Source organism: Episyrphus balteatus, chromosome 2 (assembly GCF_945859705.1).
Source record: "Episyrphus balteatus chromosome 2, idEpiBalt1.1, whole genome shotgun sequence".
In the NCBI taxonomy this organism is placed as follows: Eukaryota; Metazoa; Arthropoda; class Insecta; order Diptera; family Syrphidae; genus Episyrphus; species Episyrphus balteatus.
In genome coordinates this window covers 43,728,110-43,750,991 of record NC_079135.1, presented here as the reverse complement: position 1 = coordinate 43,750,991, position 22,882 = coordinate 43,728,110, and the positions used below count along the sequence as shown (strand labels likewise).

Genomic DNA, 22,882 nt, shown 5'->3' with positions numbered 1-22,882 from the left:
ACATGAACGATAACAATTTGATGAAAATTCACGAAATTTACCGTAACTCTTCGGGGTCTTAACCGAAATTGCTAAAAATTACAGACGTGATCGATCGTACCAAAGGGCACCTATTTTATGTTGCAAGTGTTGCCGATTTTACTTTTTTTTATACAACATAGTACGAAAACCGTCTTGCCCCCACTTCCTCTATAGCTTATAGCTATCATTGAAAAATTTCCAGCAGTGGAAAGCATTGTCAGTGATATAAACTACTACAGGTAGACATTTGAGATTAAAGTTGATCAATCAATGTTAAATGCATAGGAAACTAGAAATTAAATAGCGACCCTTTAAAGTACTCTATTGTCCATGCTTTTTCATCGTTTAATACACATAATTTATGAGTGTTTCTATTCAAGTGACGCAAAATAAACATTGGTGTTAGTAAAGCAATCCAAAAAATTGCAACTAGTAGCAATTCGATATCGGTTTTGGGTTTTTTCTTTTTCAGAACTGTTTGTTAAAAGTTCCTCTTTGAAAACGCAAAGTTAGTAACTGACTCTAATCGCCTTTTTTCTTCAGTAAAATAGGTGTTTTTTTTTTTCAGGGACGCTCAGTGTATTGTATTGAAGAAGTTCTTTTAAACTAGTGTAAACAAATAATACCTACACAAAAATTAGTCGCAGTTATGTAAAACTGTAAAAAAAGAAAACCTTTTTTTTTTGTCGTTTTTACAAGTTTACACAGAAAAAAATATGACCCGCTTAAAACTAACAGATTGCCATATTGTTTTACCGTCCATACATTTCATAAGGAAATCTTATTAAAATCAACGATTAATAAGGTTTTTTTAAGGAGATTTCTTATTATTTTTATAGAGAAAATCTTATTAAAATTTGACTGAAAAGTTGATTTTTTTTGCAACTTAGCACTAGAACAAAAATCGCGATCAATATTTTCATGGCAGGTTGGTTCAGGTGGTAAGGTGGGCGACTAATGATTTGAAGTCTCCAGTTCGATTCCCAGCCTGGTCATGTTTTTTTTTATTTTTTTGCAGATTTTAAAACAATAAGGAAAACCCGATTGTTTTAATAAGGTTTCCTTCTTGGATGAAAACCATAGAGAAATCTTATTGTTTTTGTTCTATTTTATGTGATCTATTTTTCTCTGTGTAGGAAAAAATAATTTCCCAAAATTTGTAGAACATTAAGGCCCAATTTATTCACTCTCCATTAATAGAGACTTTAAATGCAATAATTAAGGGTGAATAAATGTGGCCTAATTGAAGTATTGTAAAACTGTGAAGAAGATTAAACCCGGAGTTCCGGGCGAAAAGTTATGTTGAGAAAGTTCTTATTGTGAAATTTTGCCAGTAAAATTAGGAGCATTTGACACAACTTTTTTCTCAGAAAAACTGTCTTTTTTCCATTTTATCCTTTTATTCTTGTAAAAAACATACTTTCTGAAGAAGGAAGACAAGTGTTTGTTTAAAAAAAAAAAAGCAAAGAACAATATTCTTTTGGAGAGGGAACTCTCATAGAATTTGAAAGTTCATGGCTTGAAAGAAGAAGAAACTGTATCGTTAAAATTAAATTTAAAAAACCTAAATCAACCGTCGCACAATGGGGCAAAATAGCAAAAAGGTGGCATTAAATCAACCAATAGAGCTAGACACTTAAAATTTGGAACAAGTATTACTGATACAAATGTTAGTTCATAGCCAAAATATCGAATGGCCACGCCCATTTTTAGGGTTACCACCCATACACTTTTTTAAGATTTACGAAATTTCTCGGAAAATCCTCAATCACTTTCAATTAAACTTTGAATGCCATTTATAAAATAGTAGTGCAATTGCAATTATATATAAAAAAAATTAAAATTAGGGTTGCCACTTTTGAAATTTTGTATGTTTTTTTTTATTATTTTATTTTTATTTTGTTTAAATAAATTTATTCAATTAATTTTTCTTTAATATTTTACTATACATAAGTACACATTTAATAAATGAACCAATATAATAATTTAAATGTCTTTATCACTCTAAATTTCGACTAAAAATGAGGATTTATGGAAAATGACGTCACCAACTAAAAATGAACAATTCTCACAGGGTAGCAAAAAGTAGCAAGAAAACTTTTCATATTCTAAAACTAGATAAAACCCAGAACAAAATGACATCTAAAACTTATTGGCGTTTTACGGCGATCACAACTAAAAGACTAAGGTTTTCAGAAGAGTGCAGAAAACACATTATTTTTAGGTTATTTTTCATTTTTGACTAGGAATTAAAATATTTTGAATACATATTTTTCATAAAAAGAAAATTTATTAGAACGTACTAGACCTCACTGATTCCATTTCAAAAAGATTCAACTTTGTACAAGTAATAAATAATAAACAGTACACAATTAATTGAAACAACCCAAAATGATAGAAAGTCGTAAAAATTCTACCCAGAAGTGATATTTCTCTTCCTTTGAGACAATCTCCTGAATTACACGTGGTTTAAATTAATTTTTTCTCTCTCATTTCTGATTCTCTATTATTTTTCAAAGAGAAATAGTTGGGTTATTCAAAACAAAGCTCAACTTTATGATTCGATTAAATGCCAGCTTTTTTGAATTTTGCCCCATTGTGCGTCGAAAACCTTCTACACGACGAAGTCCTGCTTCCGCCACTGAATGTAACCGATGGGAACTTATATGAAAATAAAATTAAAAATCGAAACCTTCCCGTAAAAATGTATTAAGCGACATTTCTTAAATCTTTCAGTTGTAAAAACAACATTATTCTAGTGAGGAAATGTATGGGTTGCACAATTTTAATGTCTCTGGTTTCATTTGCATACATGATAGGGTAGTGAAACCTGGACCAAAACGTAGCGCTTAACTCTAGAACATTTCCTCATCAAAAAGTAATTTTCAAAAAAAAATTCGCTAAATCAAGGGGCACGGTAGTGCCCAGCCAAGTTCTCTAGCAACTTTGGCACTACACCCTTATTTACAGGAAACAACTCAGGCCATTTTCGACCCCCCTCTAACTTCCACACCAAAGATGCTAGAAATTTCAAACTCACTACATTTGTTGAGCTCGTCAAAACCAAACACCTCACAAAATTTCAGCCTCCTACGATGAGTAGTTTCTGAGATATAGGGCTTCAAAAATCGCAAAAACCGTAACTGACTCACTGATTCACTGACTCACTGACAGATCATCAAAATTATGGAGAACTTCCCGCACAGAGAAAAATAGATCACATAAAATAGAACAAAAACAATAAGATTTCTCTATGGTTTTCATCCAAGAAGGAAACCTTATTAAAACAATCGGGTTTTCCTTATTGTTTTAAAATCTGCAAAAAAATAAAAAAAACGATGACCAGGCTGGGAATCGAACTGGAGACTTTAAATCATTAGTCGCCCACCTTACCACCTGAACCAACCTGCCATAAAATATTGATCGCGATTTTTGTTCTAGTGCTAAGTTGCAAAAAAAAATCAACTTTTCAGTCAAATTTTAATAAGATTTTCTCTATAAAAATAATAAGAAATCTCCTTAAAAAAACCTTATTAATCGTTGATTTTAATTAGATTTCCTTATGAAATGTATGGACGGTAAAACAATATGGCAATCTGTTAACTTTTAGCGGGTCATATTTTTCTCTGTGCGATATCGTAGAAACTTGAAATTTTACACGGTGATAGGACTTGTGGTGTATACAAAGGAAAAAATCGAAAATTTGAGATTTTCAATTCAGGGGGCGTGGCATCCGCCCATTTCCGCTGAATTTTCATCAAATATTATAGAGCACTTCTGATTATCGTAGAATCTTGAAATTTGGTAGAATGGTAGAGCTGGTAGTTTATACAAAGGAAAAAATTTAATATTTGAGAATTTCAGCCAGGGGGCGTAGCAATCGCCCATTTCCGCTGAATTTTAATAAAATATTATAGAGCACTTCTGATTATCGTAGAATCTTGAAATTTGGTAGAATGGTAGAGCTGGTAGTTTATACAAAGCAAACAATTTAAAATTTGAGAATTTCAGACAGGGGGCGTGGCAATCGCCCATTTCCGCTGAATTTTCATCAAATATTATAGAGCACTTCTGATTATCGTAGAATCTTGAAATTTGGTAGAATGGTAGAGCTGGTAGTTTATACAAAGGAAAAAATTTAATATTTGAGAATTTCAGCCAGGGGGCGTGGCAATCGCCCATTTCCGCTGAATTTTCATCAAATATTATAGAGCACTTCTGATTATCGTAGAATCGTGAAATTTGGTAGAATGGTAGAGATGGTAGTTTATACAAAGGAAAAAATTTAAAATTTGAGAATTTCAGACAGGGGGCGTGGCAATCGCCCATTTCCGCTGAATTTTCATCAAATATGGAGATTTTCAATTCTACAGCCATACCTTGCAAAAAATAGTGAAATCACAACAAAAACATTACTGTTAAAAAAAGAGCCAAGTTCTCCTATGTTAAAATTATGCTGGCACAAAAAGTATTGAGATGTAAAAGTGTACCAAGTTCTAAAGTTTTGGTTCAAAGTTTGGCTCTTATAAACAGTAATGTTTTTGTTGTTACATCTTACGGGAAGGTATCGATATTTTATGTATTTAATTGTACCTTACTACTACACATACAGTTGTGTTCAAAATAATAGTAGTGCCTGCAACAAAATAACATTTGTTATATTTACGGTGCTTCTATGGTTAAAAATTTAATTTCTTTGATGTCAAAGTTTGTAGCGGTCAATTACTAATAAATGTATCGTAATTTTAAAATGAAAAAGAAGGTGCCAATTCATTTTTCATTGATTTTTGGTTGTTCTTTCGAATTTGACCTGTTCAAAATAATAGTAGTTAAAGTTATTTTTTAAGAATTTAAAAGCGGTTTATAACTTAGAATATTTATTTTTGCTTTAAAAGTAAGTACTCATATAATTTGAATAATTTTTCAACAAAAAACGATTTGTTTCGGTTTTAATCTATTTAAAGTTCGAAGAGCAAAACACTGCAGTTCGGATAACAGAAACTTATACGAAAGCTGCTTCAAGAAGGGAAAACCTACTTGGAAATTCAAGTTTATATTAGGATGCTCCCCTACAATGGTAGCCAATGCAATAAAGTCAACGAAAGACCCGAAACGCGCGGTAGAAAAAGAAAAAAGCCCGCCGTAGATGACAGGCGTATTGTCCAGACGAGCAAAGTTGAGCCTTCTGAACGTTGTTTCACATCCAGAAGGCTTTAAGCCTGGATTGCAGTGCAGTGAACATATGGAGGCGAATGTTAGACACTAATTTGTACGCTTGAAGTCCACGAAAAGTTCCGCTGTTAACAAAGAAATATGTTAAAATACTTAAATTTTCGACCCTACATGTTTAAATGTTTCCGTCGTATACTTTGGAACATATTCCGTATTGGGTGGACGTCGGACATATTGTGGAGATCCAGTACCACCAAAGGGGACAAATATGCTCTCATCAGTAAACAATATGTTACGCCATTACTTTGCTGGCCAGTTTATGTGGTCTTTTACAAACTGGATACGCTTTTTAACATGTTTCGCTGAACTTTTCGTGGGCTTCAAGCGTACATATTAGTGTCTAACATTCGCCTCCGAATGCTCACTGCACTGCAATCCAGGCTTAAAGCCTTCTGGATGTGAAACAACGATGCAGAAGGCTCAACTTTGCTCGTCTGGACAATACGCCTGTCATCTACGGCGGGCTTTTTTCTTTTTCTACCGCGCGTTTCGGGTCTTTCGTTGACTTTATTGCATTGGCTACCATTGTAGGGGAGCATCCTAATATAAACTTGAATTTCCAAGTAGGTTTTCCCTTCTTGAAGCAGCTTTCGTATAAGTTTCTGTTATCCGAACTGCAGTGTTTTGCTCTTCGAACTTTAAATAGATTAAAACCGAAACAAATCGTTTTTTGTTGAAAAATTATTCAAATTATATGAGTACTTACTTTTAAAGCAAAAATAAATATTCTAAGTTATAAACCGCTTTTAAATTCTTAAAAAATAACTTTAACTACTATTATTTTGAACAGGTCAAATTCGAAAGAACAACCAAAAATCAATGAAAAATGAATTGGCACCTTCTTTTTCATTTTAAAATTACGATACATTTATTAGTAATTGACCGCTACAAACTTTGACATCAAAGAAATTAAATTTTTAACCATAGAAGCACCGTAAATATAACAAATGTTATTTTGTTGCAGGCACTACTATTATTTTGAACACAACTGTATTTTACTTTAAAAACTGGAAAAGCTTATACCTATTAGCCGTGTTTTTGTGGTTATCAGTATTTTCATCCGTTTTCGCCATTTTAGGATGTAAACAACAACAAATGATGACTTTTATTTTTATTAATAATTCCTTGCTTTTGAAGGATAAAAAATGTAGGTACCTATAAGTTTAGACAAAAAAAAATCAATGTAAACCAACAAATAAAAAACTTTTGTTTATCCTTAGCAATCATTTGTTGTTGTTTCTCGAGCAAAATTTTACTAAGCTAAGTAGGTACTGAGTTACCAAAAAACACTGCTTTTTTTATATGAAAGCGATATGATACCTAACAAAATAGTAAAATTCATAGAAATGTTATAATTAAATGTGACAATAACCTCACGCAAGTGGCAAGCCTAATTACTAAATTTCTCAATGCAAATTAAACTAAAAAAAAACATAAACCGAACCCCTGGTCACCATGAAAATGTTGGAGAATTTCAAATTTCACCGAGTTGTTGCCGTTTTTTTTTTTTTTTTTATTTTTTTGCACAAGTTGTTCTTCCTACAGGGTGAGAGGTTAGGGATAATATAGAGGAAAGGAGAAGTCGACACACAAAGGGGGAGGAAGATTTTCATTTCTCGCAAAAAAAAAAAGAAAAGAAAACTCGACAGTCACAGCGCACAATGATCATCACCACCACACCATCATCATCGATCATCGTAAAATTTTTTTTTTTCCTTCATTTTCATCCGTTTTCGCCAGTAAAATTAAAAAAAAAATATAAACTGTCTGCAGTTGTTTTTTTTTTTTTTTTATTTTCTTTTTTTCGATTCGATTATTTTTTTCTTTTTCTTCTTTATCTTTTTTTTTTTTTTAATTGCAAAGAGCCGAGTTTCACCTATATTTTCTATTCGTTTGAAGGTTTTTTTTTTTTCTTTGCAAAAAAAAATGTTCTCTTAACAAGGAAAGAATTATAGATAAAAAATTTTTTAAGTAAAATAAATTCTAACCTAAGTAGTATTCCATTGTGTATGAGTTGATTTTAGAGTTGAGTGAAGGGAAAAGGCAAAGAAAAAGAAGAATTTTTCTTCCTCAGCTTAGTACTCGTCGTACTCGTACTCGTAGTTTGGTAGAGAAGAGTCGTAGTTGTTGTCCAAGTCGTTTTTTCGTAGAGTAGTTGTCTTCGTCGTCGTTGTAGTCGTCGAAGTCGTAGTCGTCGTAGAGTATAGTCGACTTCGTGGTCGATGAATTTTGTAATGCACCGCACCAATACACACACACAGATATACAATTCACATACACACACACGAACTCACTCACGAACGAATATACACTTTATACTCTTCTTCCTCTGCACTAGAATATCTGATTAATTTTTTTTTTTTCTTCTTTTTTTTTTCTTTTGCTTTGCGAAAAAACACACGATACCGTTGATTATTTTCTAATGGAAAACTATGTCGGAGAGGAAGCAAAAACACTTTTTTTTATTTAATAAAACTATTTGTTCACTATCTAGACGCGTTTTAATCAAATTATTTTATAGTTTTTTCTTCGTATTGTTGAATAAAAAAAACTTTTGACATATCATCATAAAAATCAGTCGTCTCTCTATCAGCGAAGAAATGAAAATCATGCATGGAAATGAAACGGGCAAAAGAGGACGGCACTTTTGCTTGCCGTTTGCGTTTTTTTTTTAATTTCCTGTGCCTGTGTGAGGAATGTTTCTGAATTCCGTTTTTGTGGGGAAAATTTCAAGGAATGGTATGATAAAAGGAATACAAGAAGAAGGTGCGGAAAAATTGAGAACGAAGAAGATGGAAATGGAACAGGGCGATTTAAATTAATTTTTTTTTTTTTGTGTTTTTCTCTTTGTATTATCGAAATAATTTGCATTTAAGAGAAAAGCAAAAAAAAAAAAGAATATGCGTTTAAGAGAAAATATTCGGGATTTGTTATTTAAGAGAAAATCAATTAATTAAGAACAAGATTGCCAGAAAGTATTTTTTAATGAAGTGTTTATTATTCCGCGCAAGATCACTCCCACGCATAGGGGTAAGTAGCACATTATTTTTTTTTTTACCAATGATGGGCTTACAAAAAGGAAACGAATTTAAGGAAAGATCACGATGTAGCGCCCAACTTTGATTATAATTATATGAAGTTCTGTATGCGTACTTAACCGAGATAGCCAGTGTCACATTTTTGAAGGCCGCACTTCAAAAAAAATCATAAAAAAAAATACTATGTAAGGAATTTGGCTAAGGCATTCTTGTCACCTCAACCAGGAAACATTGTCAAAAAGGCTTCCTTCATTCTTGACCAACCAGCTTGCCATGAATGCGTAGGCTTGCAAGGTTAATGAGATATTGATGATAATTTGAACATTGAATAGGTAGGTAATTGGTGGCATAGAGTCAAATTTTCTCAAGTGGGCCACCTAAAACCGACTTCTCGAATTTGATACTTTTTTTTGCATATATTGGAAGATTTATATGTCAAAAATAATATTTCAAAGTATTTTTGAAAAATTTCAATTTTGTTAAAAGTTATAAACAAATGAAATTTTGTGCGTCTTTTTGTTAAAATGTCTGTATCTCAGTAATGAAAACATAGAAATTAATGAAATTTGGTAAACATAGGTATTACCAATTGTATACACAACAATTAACTAAAAAAATTTTTTTAAAAAACAACAAATTATTAATAAATAATTGATTTTGTTATAAACAATTGCATTTTTTGCTAACTTCTGGAGTATGTAGAAAAACCGTTTTTCTTATATTCGATTCGAAATTTTTTATAAGCTTTCATTATCTGAAAGAAAATTTTAGTGCAAACCATAAGAAAAAAAGTTATGGATTTTTAAACGTTGCAAAAAATCATATTTTTTACAATTGTACAATTAAATTTTGTGGAATTAAAAATATACGCGAACGAAAACCTATTACGTTTTGTAGAGATTGTTACACCGATCACAAAACGGTATTTAAAAATTCCGTAACACCTTAAAAATTAGAACTTAGGGCCGAAAAACGGATTTTTTAGACTTTCATCCTTCCAAAAAATCTAGCTTCGTCAAATTTTCACCAATTTAAGATTTCTTGACTGTTTTAGATAGAAAACTTTTAGACCTTTTCAATAATGTATAAAATATTTGGTTTGGTTGCACCAAAAAAAAAAAACTCAAAAAAAAAAAATCAAACGAGGTATTTTTTTAGTTTTGATTTATTGGGTTAAACCAAAACAAATATATTATACATTATTGAAAAGGTCTAAAAGTTTAGTAAGAATTGGTGTCTCAAATTGCAATAGGTCACAAATGGATAATTGTCACAAATGGATAATAATCCGTAAAAACTGATAGACGAATAAAGTTTTTCTAAAGATCCTTTTGCGACTTCTTATAAGATTTGTGGGGAACTTAATCTATCCGTACCACAAAGTAAGATAAGAAAGGGTTTTAAGCGAATTAGGTAGGTATCTATGTTTTTCGACCCGCCAAAAAGCTTGTCGTTGTCTGACAAGATAATCAATGAAAGTTTCTTAAGAAACACTAAGGGCGGAATTAAGAGTCGTTACTCAAGTAAAAATTTGTCTCAAGCTAAAGTCTGACAAGAATTTCCCGAGTCTTTGGTCAAGCATTTAGGTCAAGATTTCGTCAGTTGCTATTCATGTGCTAAAATCTGCGTTACCGCTGTGCCACTTTAGTGGCACAATGCCAACTTTTTTTCAGCCTGTGCTACCGAGCCACTACCTTTTAGTCTGTGCCACTTTTTTAGAATTCAATTCAATTAAAACAAAAACATATAATACATGTCTGTCAAGTTAGCATTACCATTTTCGAATTTCGAAAATCTAATGATGCAGTTAATTGTCGTGAATTTGTCGTAAATTTGTCGTGAAAGAAAAAAATTTGTCGCGACTGTTTTTTTTAAAAATAACCCCTGGTAGTGCTAACTTGACAGTCAAGTTAGCACTACCACCCCTCAAAATGTCTCAAAACGAATTTTAAAACGAAAAGTGAGTATGCAATTAATTGTCGTGATTTTGTCGTAGAAAAGTGGCATACTCAAAAAAAAAATTAAATTTTTTTTTTTTTAAATAACCCCTGGTAGTGCTAACTTGACAGTCAAGTTAGCACTACCACCCCTCCAAAATCTTAATACGAGCTTTAAATGGAAAAAAAGTATGCAAATAATTGTCGTGATTTTGTCGTAGACCGATGGCATTAAAAAAAAAATTTCTCACGTTATTATTTTGGAAATTAGGACCCATAAACTGAATTTCATATAATTACCCTTACAAAGAATTTTTTTTTTTTTCAAAATGCCCAATTACTATAAATTTTTTCAATAATCTACTGTCCCTCGATGATTTTTAATAGATTATGCAAAATAAAAAATTTTCCCACCCTTATTTTGCAAAAAATGCAAAATTAAGCGAATTACCCAAAGCTAGTACTTCTATATGAAAAATGAAATACAAAAACCTAGCACTACCATATGAAAACTTTTTGTTTATAAGACTTTTTGATGAAAATTTGTTATAAACAATTGTCGTAAAACGTCTACTATGAAATTCGATCATAAAAAAATTTGTCGCGTCCTTACTTTAGCAACCAGACCCCCTTAACTGAGGCGACTAAAATCAGAAAATTTTTTTTTTAATATATAATTTTTTTTTCTTTATTAATGCTTATTTCCTATAAATTTTGCTATAATCTATCGTAACTCGACGATTTTCATCAAATTATGTCAAAAAATAATTTGTCGCGCCCTTATTTTGGAAGAAACATCCAAAAAGGTGAATTTCCAAAAGTTAGCACTACCATATGAAAACTTTTTGTTTATAAGACTTTTTGATGAAAATTTGTTATAAACAATTGTCGTAAAACGTCTACTATGAAATTCAATCATAAAAAAATTTGTCGCGTCCTTACTTTAGCAACCAGACCCCCTTAACTGAGGCAACTAAAATCAGAATTTTTTTTTTTTTAAATTTTGATTTTTTTCTTTATAAATGCTTATTTCCTATAAATTTTGCTATAATCTATCGTAACTCGACGATTTTCATCAAATTATGTCAAAAAATAATTTGTCGCGCCCTTATTTTGGAAGAAACATTCAAAAAGGTGAATTTCCAAAAGTTAGCACTACCATATGAAAACTTTTTGTTTATAAGACTTTTTGATGAAAATTTGTTATAAACAATTGTCGTAAAACGTCTACTATGAAATTCAATCATAAAAAAATTTGTCGCGTCCTTACTTTAGCAACCAGACCCCCTTAACTGAGGCGACTAAAATCAGAAAATTTTTTTTTTAATATATAATTTTTTTTTCTTTATTAATGCTTATTTCCTATACATTTTGCTATAATCTATCGTAACTCGACGATTTTCATCAAATTATGTCAAAAAATAATTTGTCGCGCCCTTATTTTGGAAGAAACATCCAAAAAGGTGAATTTCCAAAAGTTAGCACTACCATATGAAAACTTTTTGTTTATAAGACTTTTTGATGAAAATTTGTTATAAACAATTGTCGTAAAACGTCTACTATGAAATTCAATCATAAAAAAATTTGTCGCGTCCTTACTTTAGCAACCAGACCCCCTTAACTGAGGCGACTAAAATCAGAAAATTTTTTTTTTAATATATAATTTTTTTTTCTTTATTAATGCTTATTTCCTATACATTTTGCTATAATCTATCGTAACTCGACGATTTTCATCAAATTATGTCAAAAAATAATTTGTCGCGCCCTTATTTTGGAAGAAACATCCAAAAAGGTGAATTTCCAAAAGTTAGCACTACCATATGAAAACTTTTTGTTTATAAGACTTTTTGATGAAAATTTGTTATAAACAATTGTCGTAAAACGTCTACTATGAAATTCAATCATAAAAAAATTTGTCGCGTCCTTACTTTAGCAACCAGACCCCCTTAACTGAGGCAACTAAAATCAGAATTTTTTTTTTTTTAAATTTTGATTTTTTTCTTTATAAATGCTTATTTCCTATAAATTTTGCTATAATCTATCGTAACTCGACGATTTTCATCAAATTATGTCAAAAAATAATTTGTCGCGCCCTTATTTTGGAAGAAACATTCAAAAAGGTGAATTTCCAAAAGTTAGCACTACCATATGAAAACTTTTTGTTTATAAGACTTTTTGATGAAAATTTGTTATAAACAATTGTCGTAAAACGTCTACTATGAAATTCAATCATAAAAAAATTTGTCGCGTCCTTACTTTAGCAACCAGACCCCCTTAACTGAGGCGACTAAAATCAGAAAATTTTTTTTTAATATATAATTTTTTTTTCTTTATTAATGCTTATTTCCTTTAAATTTTGCTATAATCTATCGTAACTCGACGATTTTCATCAAATTATGTCAAAAAATAATTTGTCGCGCCCTTATTTTGGAAGAAACATCCAAAAAGGTGAATTTCCAAAAGTTAGCACTACCATATGAAAACTTTTTGTTTATAAGACTTTTTGATGAAAATTTGTTATAAACAACTGTCGTAAAACGTCTACTATGAAATTCAATCATAAAAAAATTTGTCGCGTCCTTACTTTAGCAACCAGACCCCCTTAACTGAGGCGCCTAAAATCAGAAAATTTTTTTTTTAATATATAATTTTTTTTTCTTTATTAATGCTTATTTCCTATAAATTTTGCTATAATCTATCGTAACTCGACGATTTTCATCAAATTATGTCAAAAAATAATTTGTCGCGCCCTTATTTTGGAAGAAACATCCAAAAAGGTGAATTTCCAAAAGTTAGCACTACCATATGAAAACTTTTTGTTTATAAGACTTTTTGATGAAAATTTGTTATAAACAATTGTCGTAAAACGTCTACTATGAAATTCAATCATAAACAAATTTGTCGCGTCCTTACTTTAGCAACCAGACCCCCTTAACTGAGGCGACTAAAATCAGAAAATTTTTTTTTTAATATATAATTTTTTTTTCTTTATTAATGCTTATTTCCTATAAATTTTGCTATAATCTATCGTAACTCGACGATTTTCATCAAATTATGTCAAAAAATAATTTGTCGCGCCCTTATTTTGGAAGAAACATCCAAAAAGGTGAATTTCAAAAAGTTAGCACTACCATATGAAAACTTTTTGTTTATAAGACTTTTTGATGAAAATTTGTTATAAACAATTGTCGTAAAACGTCTACTATGAAATTCAATCATAAAAAAATTTGTCGCGTCCTTACTTTAGCAACCAGACCCCCTTAACTGAGGCGACTAAAATCAGAAATTTTTTTTTTTAATATATAATTTTTTTTTCTTTATTAATGCTTATTTCCTATAAATTTTGCTATAATCTATCGTAACTCGACGATTTTCATCAAATTATGTCAAAAAATAATTTGTCGCGCCCTTATTTTGGAAGAAACATCCAAAAAGGTGAATTTCCAAAAGTTAGCACTACCATATGAAAACTTTTTGTTTATAAGACTTTTTGATGAAAATTTGTTATAAACAATTGTCGTAAAACGTCTACTATGAAATTCAATCATAAAAAAATTTGTCGCGTCCTTACTTTAGCAACCAGACCCCCTTAACTGAGGCGACTAAAATCAGAAATTTTTTTTTTTAATATATAATTTTTTTTTCTTTATTAATGCTTATTTCCTATAAATTTTGCTATAATCTATCGTAACTCGACGATTTTCATCAAATTATGTCAAAAAATAATTTGTCGCGCCCTTATTTTGGAAGAAACATCCAAAAAGGTGAATTTCCAAAAGTTAGCACTACCATATGAAAACTTTTTGTTTATAAGACTTTTTGATGAAAATTTGTTATAAACAATTGTCGTAAAACGTCTACTATGAAATTCAATCATAAAAAAATTTGTCGCGTCCTTACTTTAGCAACCAGACCCCCTTAACTGAGGCGACTAAAATCAGAAAAATTTTTTTTTAATATATAATTTTTTTTTCTTTATTAATGCTTATTTCCTATAAATTTTGCTATAATCTATCGTAACTCGACGATTTTCATCAAATTATGTCAAAAAATAATTTGTCGCGCCCTTATTTTGGAAGAAACATCCAAAAAGGTGAATTTCCAAAAGTTAGCACTACCATATGAACACTATTTGTTTATAAGACTTTTTGATGAAAATTTGTTATAAACAATTGTCGTAAAACGTCTACTATGAAATTCAATCATAAAAAAATTTGTCGCGTCCTTACTTTAGCAACCAGACCCCCTTAACTGAGGCAACTAAAATCAGAATTTTTTTTTTTTTTAATTTTGATTTTTTTCTTTATAAATGCTTATTTCCTATAAATTTTGCTATAATCTATCGTAACTCGACGATTTTCATCAAATTATGTCAAAAAATAATTTGTCGCGCCCTTATTTTGGAAGAAACATTCAAAAAGGTGAATTTCCAAAAGTTAGCACTAAAATATGAAAACTTTTTGTTTATAAGATTTTTTGATGAAAATTCAATCATAAAAAAATTTGTCGCGTCCTTACTTCAGCAACCAGACCCCCTTAACTGAGGCGACTAAAATCAGAAAATTTTTTTTTAATATATAATTTTTTTTTCTTTATTAATCCTTATTTCCTATAAATTTTGCCATAATCTATCGTAACTCGACGACTTTCAACAAATTATGCCAACAAAATAATTTGTAGCGCCCTTATTTTTTAAGAAACACCCAAAAAGGTGAATTACCAAAACCTAGCACTACCATATGAAAACTTTTTGTTTATAAGACTTTTTGATGAAAATTTGCTATAAACAATTGTCGTAAAACGTCTACTATCAATTGTTTATAACAAATTTTCATCATAAAGTCTTATAAACAAAAAGTTTTCATATGGTAGTGCTAACTTTTGGAAATTCACCTTTTTGGATGTTTCTTCCAAAATAAGGGCGCGACAAATTATTTTTTGACATAATTTGATGAAAATCGTCGAGTTACGATAGATTATAGCAAAATTTATAGGAAATAAGCATTTATAAAGAAAAAAATCAAAATTAAAAAAAAAAAAAAAATTCTGATTTTAGTTGCCTCAGTTAAGGGGGTCTGGTTGCTAAAGTAAGGACGCGACAAATTTTTTTATGATTGATTTTCATAGTAGACGTTTTACGACAATTGTTTATAACAAATTTTCATCAAAAAGTCTTATAAACAAAAAGTTTTCATATTTTAGTGCTAACTTTTGGAAATTCACCTTTTTGAATGTTTCTTCCAAAATAAGGGCGCGACAAATTATTTTTTGACATAATTTGATGAAAATCGTCGAGTTACGATAGATTATAGCAAAATTTATAGGAAATAAGCATTTATAAAGAAAAAAATCAAAATTAAAAAAAAAAAAAATTCTGATTTTAGTTGCCTCAGTTAAGGGGGTCTGGTTGCTAAAGTAAGGACGCGACAAATTTTTTTATGATTGAATTTCATAGTAGACGTTTTACGACAATTGTTTATAACAAATTTTCATCAAAAAGTCTTATAAACAAATAGTGTTCATATGGTAGTGCTAACTTTTGGAAATTCACCTTTTTGGATGTTTCTTCCAAAATAAGGGCGCGACAAATTATTTTTTGACATAATTTGATGAAAATCGTCGAGTTACGATAGATTATAGCAAAATTTATAGGAAATAAGCATTAATAAAGAAAAAAAAATTATATATTAAAAAAAAAATTTTCTGATTTTAGTCGCCTCAGTTAAGGGGGTCTGGTTGCTAAAGTAAGGACGCGACAAATTTTTTTATGATTGAATTTCATAGTAGACGTTTTACGACAATTGTTTATAACAAATTTTCATCAAAAAGTCTTATAAACAAAAAGTTTTCATATGGTAGTGCTAACTTTTGGAAATTCACCTTTTTGGATGTTTCTTCCAAAATAAGGGCGCGACAAATTATTTTTTGACATAATTTGATGAAAATCGTCGAGTTACGATAGATTATAGCAAAATTTATAGGAAATAAGTATTTATAAAGAAAAAAATCAAAATTAAAAAAAAAAAAAATTCTGATTTTAGTTGCCTCAGTTAAGGGGGTCTGGTTGCTAAAGTAAGGACGCGACAAATTTTTTTATGATTGAATTTCATAGTAGACGTTTTACGACAATTGTTTATAACAAATTTTCATCAAAAAGTCTTATAAACAAAAAGTTTTCATATGGTAGTGCTAACTTTTGGAAATTCACCTTTTTGGATGTTTCTTCCAAAATAAGGGCGCGACAAATTATTTTTTGACATAATTTGATGAAAATCGTCGAGTTACGATAGATTATAGCAAAATTTATAGGAAATAAGCATTAATAAAAAAAAAAAAATTATATATTAAAAAAAAAAATTTCTGATTTTAGTCGCCTCAGTTAAGGGGGTCTGGTTGCTAAAGTAAGGACGCGACAAATTTTTTTATGATTGAATTTCATAGTAGACGTTTTACGACAATTGTTTATAACAAATTTTCATCAAAAAGTCTTATAAACAAAAAGTTTTCATATGGTAGTGCTAGCTTTTGGAAATTCACCTTTTTGGATGTTTCTTCCAAAATAAGGGCGCGACAAATTATTTTTTGACATAATTTGATGAAAATCGTCGAGTTACGATAGATTATAGCAAAATTTATAGGAAATAAGCATTTATAAAGAAAAAAATCAAAATTAAAAAAAAAAAAAAATTCTGATTTTAGTTGCCTCAGTTAAGGGGGTCTGGTTGCTAAAGTAAGGACGCGACAAATTTTTTTATGATTGAATTTCATAGTAGACGTTTTACGACAATTGTTTATAACAAATTTTCATCAAAAAGTCTTATAAACAAAAAGTGTTCATATGGTAGTGCTAACTTTTGGAAATTCACCTTTTTGGATGTTTCTTCCAAAATAAGGGCGCGACAAATTATTTTTTGACATAATTTGATGAAAATCGTCGAGTTACGATAGATTATAGCAAAATTTATAGGAAATAAGCATTAATAAAGAAAAAAAAAATTATATATTAAAAAAAAATTTTTCTGATTTTAGTCGCCTCAGTTAAGGGGGTCTGGTTGCTAAAGTAAGGACGCGACAAATTTTTTTATGATTGAATTTCATAGTAGACGTTTTACGACAATTGTTTATAACAAATTTTCATCAAAAAGTCTTATAAACAAAAAGTTTTCATATGGTAGTGCTAGCTTTTGGAAATTCACCTTTTTGGATGTTTCTTCCAAAATAAGGGCGCGACAAATTATTTTTTGACATAATTTGATGAAAATCGTCGAGTTACGATAGATTATAGCAAAATTTATAGGAAATAAGCATTTATAAAGAAAAAAATCAAAATTAAAAAAAAAAAAAAATTCTGATTTTAGTTGCCTCAGTTAAGGGGGTCTGGTTGCTAAAGTAAGGACGCGACAAATTTTTTTATGATTGAATTTCATAGTAGACGTTTTACGACAATTGTTTATAACAAATTTTCATCAAAAAGTCTTATAAACAAAAAGTGTTCATATGGTAGTGCTAACTTTTGGAAATTCACCTTTTTGGATGTTTCTTCCAAAATAAGGGCGCGACAAATTATTTTTTGACATAATTTGATGAAAATCGTCGAGTTACGATAGATTATAGCAAAATTTATAGGAAATAAGCATTTATAAAGAAAAAAATCAAAATTTAAAAAAAAAAAAATTCTGATTTTAGTTGCCTCAGTTAAGGGGGTCTGGTTGCTAAAGTAAGGACGCGACAAATTTTTTTATGATTGAATTTCATAGTAGACGTTTTACGACAATTGTTTATAACAAATTTTCATCAAAAAGTCTTATAAACAAAAAGTTTTCATATGGTAGTGCTAACTTTTGGAAATTCACCTTTTTGGATGTTTCTTCCAAAATAAGGGCGCGACAAATTATTTTTTGACATAATTTGATGAAAATCGTCGAGTTACGATAGATTATAGCAAAATTTATAGGAAATAAGCATTTATAAAGAAAAAAATCAAAATTAAAAAAAAAAAAAAATTCTGATTTTAGTTGCCTCAGTTAAGGGGGTCTGGTTGCTAAAGTAAGGACGCGACAAATTTTTTTATGATTGAATTTCATAGTAGACGTTTTACGACAATTGTTTATAACAAATTTTCATCAAAAAGTCTTATAAACAAAAAGTGTTCATATGGTAGTGCTAACTTTTGGAAATTCACCTTTTTGGATGTTTCTTCCAAAATAAGGGCGCGACAAATTATTTTTTGACATAATTTGATGAAAATCATCGAGTTACGATAGATTATAGCAAAATTTATAGGAAATAAGCATTTATAAAGAAAAAAATCAAAATTAAAAAAAAAAAAAAATTCTGATTTTAGTTGCCTCAGTTAAGGGGGTCTGGTTGCTAAAGTAAGGACGCGACAAATTTTTTTATGATTGAATTTCATAGTAGACGTTTTACGACAATTGTTTATAACAAATTTTCATCAAAAAGTCTTATAAACAAAAAGTGTTCATATGGTAGTGCTAACTTTTGGAAATTCACCTTTTTGGATGTTTCTTCCAAAATAAGGGCGCGACAAATTATTTTTTGACATAATTTGATGAAAATCATCGAGTTACGATAGATTATAGCAAAATTTATAGGAAATAAGCATTTATAAAGAAAAAAATCAAAATTAAAAAAAAAAAAAAATTCTGATTTTAGTTGCCTCAGTTAAGGGGGTCTGGTTGCTAAAGTAAGGACGCGACAAATTTTTTTATGATTGAATTTCATAGTAGACGTTTTACGACAATTGTTTATAACAAATTTTCATCAAAAAGTCTTATAAACAAAAAGTGTTCATATGGTAGTGCTAACTTTTGGAAATTCACCTTTTTGGATGTTTCTTCCAAAATAAGGGCGCGACAAATTATTTTTTGACATAATTTGATGAAAATCGTCGAGTTACGATAGATTATAGCAAAATTTATAGGAAATAAGCATTAATAAAGAAAAAAAAAATTATATATTAAAAAAAAATTTTTCTGATTTTAGTCGCCTCAGTTAAGGGGGTCTGGTTGCTAAAGTAAGGACGCGACAAATTTTTTTATGATTGAATTTCATAGTAGACGTTTTACGACAATTGTTTATAACAAATTTTCATCAAAAAGTCTTATAAACAAAAAGTTTTCATATGGTAGTGCTAACTTTTGGAAATTCACCTTTTTGGATGTTTCTTCCAAAATAAGGGCGCGACAAATTATTTTTTGACATAATTTGATGAAAATCGTCGAGTTACGATAGATTATAGCAAAATTTATAGGAAATAAGCATTTATAAAGAAAAAAATCAAAATTAAAAAAAAAAAAAATTCTGATTTTAGTTGCCTCAGTTAAGGGGGTCTGGTTGCTATAGTAAGGACGCGACAAATTTTTTTATGATTGAATTTCATAGTAGACGTTTTACGACAATTGTTTATAACAAATTTTCATCAAAAAGTCTTATAAACAAAAAGTGTTCATATGGTAGTGCTAACTTTTGGAAATTCACCTTTTTGGATGTTTCTTCCAAAATAAGGGCGCGACAAATTATTTTTTGACATAATTTGATGAAAATCGTCGAGTTACGATAGATTATAGCAAAATTTATAGGAAATAAGCATTTATAAAGAAAAAAATCAAAATTAAAAAAAAAAAAAATTCTGATTTTAGTTGAGTCAGTTAAGGGGGTCTGGTTGCTAAAGTAAGGACGCGACAAATTTTTTTATGATTGAATTTCATAGTAGACGTTTTACGACAATTGTTTATAACAAATTTTCATCAAAAAGTCTTATAAACAAAAAGTGTTCATATGGTAGTGCTAACTTTTGGAAATTCACCTTTTTGGATGTTTCTTCCAAAATAAGGGCGCGACAAATTATTTTTTGACATAATTTGATGAAAATCGTCGAGTTACGATAGATTATAGCAAAATTTATAGGAAATAAGCATTAATAAAGAAAAAAAAAATTATATATTAAAAAAAAATTTTTCTGATTTTAGTCGCCTCAGTTAAGGGGGTCTGGTTGCTAAAGTAAGGACGCGACAAATTTTTTTATGATTGAATTTCATAGTAGACGTTTTACGACAATTGTTTATAACAAATTTTCATCAAAAAGTCTTATAAACAAAAAGTTTTCATATGGTAGTGCTAACTTTTGGAAATTCACCTTTTTGGATGTTTCTTCCAAAATAAGGGCGCGACAAATTATTTTTTGACATAATTTGATGAAAATCGTCGAGTTACGATAGATTATAGCAAAATTTATAGGAAATAAGCATTAATAAAGAAAAAAAAAATTATATATTAAAAAAAAATTTTTCTGATTTTAGTCGCCTCAGTTAAGGCGGTCCGGTTGCTAAAGTAAGGACGCGACAAATTTTTTTATGATTGAATTTCATAGTAGACGTTTTACGACAATTGTTTATAACAAATTTTCATCAAAAAGTCTTATAAACAAAAAGTTTTCATATGGTAGTGCTAACTTTTGGAAATTCACCTTTTTGGATGTTTCTTCCAAAATAAGGGCGCGACAAATTATTTTTTGACATAATTTGATGAAAATCGTCGAGTTACGATAGATTATAGCAAAATTTATAGGAAATAAGCATTTATAAAGAAAAAAATCAAAATTAAAAAAAAAAAAAATTCTGATTTTAGTTGCCTCAGTTAAGGGGGTCTGGTTGCTAAAGTAAGGACGCGACAAATTTTTTTATGATTGAATTTCATAGTAGACGTTTTACGACAATTGTTTATAACAAATTTTCATCAAAAAGTCTTATAAACAAAAAGTGTTCATATGGTAGTGCTAACTTTTGGAAATTCACCTTTTTGGATGTTTCTTCCAAAATAAGGGCGCGACAAATTATTTTTTGACATAATTTGATGAAAATCGTCGAGTTACGATAGATTATAGCAAAATTTATAGGAAATAAGCATTTATAAAGAAAAAAATCAAAATTTAAAAAAAAAAAATTCTGATTTTAGTTGCCTCAGTTAAGGGGGTCTGGTTGCTAAAGTAAGGACGCGACAAATTTTTTTATGATTGAATTTCATAGTAGACGTTTTACGACAATTGTTTATAACAAATTTTCATCAAAAAGTCTTATAAACAAAAAGTGTTCATATGGTAGTGCTAACTTTTGGAAATTCACCTTTTTGGATGTTTCTTCCAAAATAAGGGCGCGACAAATTATTTTTTGACATAATTTGATGAAAATCGTCGAGTTACGATAGATTATAGCAAAATTTATAGGAAATAAGCATTAATAAAGAAAAAAAAATTATATATTAAAAAAAAATTTTCTGATTTTAGTCGCCTCAGTTAAGGGGGTCTGGTTGCTAAAGTAAGGACGCGACAAATTTTTTTATGATTGAATTTCATAGTAGACGTTTTACGACAATTGTTTATAACAAATTTTCATCAAAAAGTCTTATAAACAAAAAGTTTTCATATGGTAGTGCTAACTTTTGGAAATTCACCTTTTTGGATGTTTCTTCCAAAATAAGGGCGCGACAAATTATTTTTTGACATAATTTGATGAAAATCGTCGAGTTACGATAGATTATAGCAAAATTTATAGGAAATAAGCATTTATAAAGAAAAAAATCAAAATTAAAAAAAAAAAAAAATTCTGATTTTAGTTGTCTCAGTTAAGGGGGTCTGGTTGCTAAAGTAAGGACGCGACAAATTTTTTTATGATTGAATTTCATAGTAGACGTTTACGACAATTGTTTATAACAAATTTTCATCAAAAAGTCTTATAAACAAAAAGTTTTCATATGGTAGTGCTAACTTTTGGAAATTCACCTTTTTGGATGTTTCTTCCAAAATAAGGGCGCGACAAATTATTTTTTGACATAATTTGATGAAAATCGTCGAGTTACGATAGATTATAGCAAAATTTATAGGAAATAAGCATTTATAAAGAAAAAAATCAAAATTAAAAAAAAAAAAATTCTGATTTTAGTTGCCTCAGTTAAGGGGGTCTGGTTGCTAAAGTAAGGACGCGACAAATTTTTTTATGATTGAATTTCATAGTAGACGTTTTACGACAATTGTTTATAACAAATTTTCATCAAAAAGTCTTATAAACAAAAAGTTTTCATATGGTAGTGCTAACTTTTGGAAATTCACCTTTTTGGATGTTTCTTCCAAAATAAGGGCGCGACAAATTATTTTTTGACATAATTTGATGAAAATCGTCGAGTTACGATAGATTATAGCAAAATTTATAGGAAATAAGCATTTATAAAGAAAAAAATCAAAATTAAAAAAAAAAAAAAATTCTGATTTTAGTTGCCTCAGTTAAGGGGGTCTGGTTGCTAAAGTAAGGACGCGACAAATTTTTTTATGATTGAATTTCATAGTAGACGTTTTACGACAATTGTTTATAACAAATTTTCATCAAAAAGTCTTATAAACAAAAAGTTTTCATATGGTAGTGCTAACTTTTGGAAATTCACCTTTTTGGATGTTTCTTCCAAAATAAGGGCGCGATAAATTATTTTTTGACATAATTTGATGAAAATCGTCGAGTTACGATAGATTATAGCAAAATTTATAGGAAATAAGCATTTATAAAGAAAAAAATCAAAATTAAAAAAAAAAAAAAATTCTGATTTTAGTTGCCTCAGTTAAGGGGGTCTGGTTGCTAAAGTAAGGAC

General features: G+C 29.4%; 1 protein-coding gene across 4 annotated transcripts in view; it reads right to left on the bottom strand.

Moving 5' to 3' along the window:
• Positions 1-22,882, bottom strand: part of LOC129908796 (la-related protein Larp4B) — a 71,663-nt gene that overhangs the window by 16,468 nt on the left and 32,313 nt on the right. Inside the window, exon 1 of one of the 4 annotated variants that reach the window (XM_055985560.1) lies at positions 7,242-7,953. The exons of the other annotated variants lie outside the window; for them this stretch is intronic. Within the exon in view, the coding sequence (XP_055841535.1) occupies positions 7,242-7,257 (16 nt within the window). The 5' untranslated portion in view covers positions 7,258-7,953. Of the gene's footprint in view, positions 1-7,241; positions 7,954-22,882 lie in introns of those variants that run through there. 4 annotated transcript variants of the gene reach the window in all.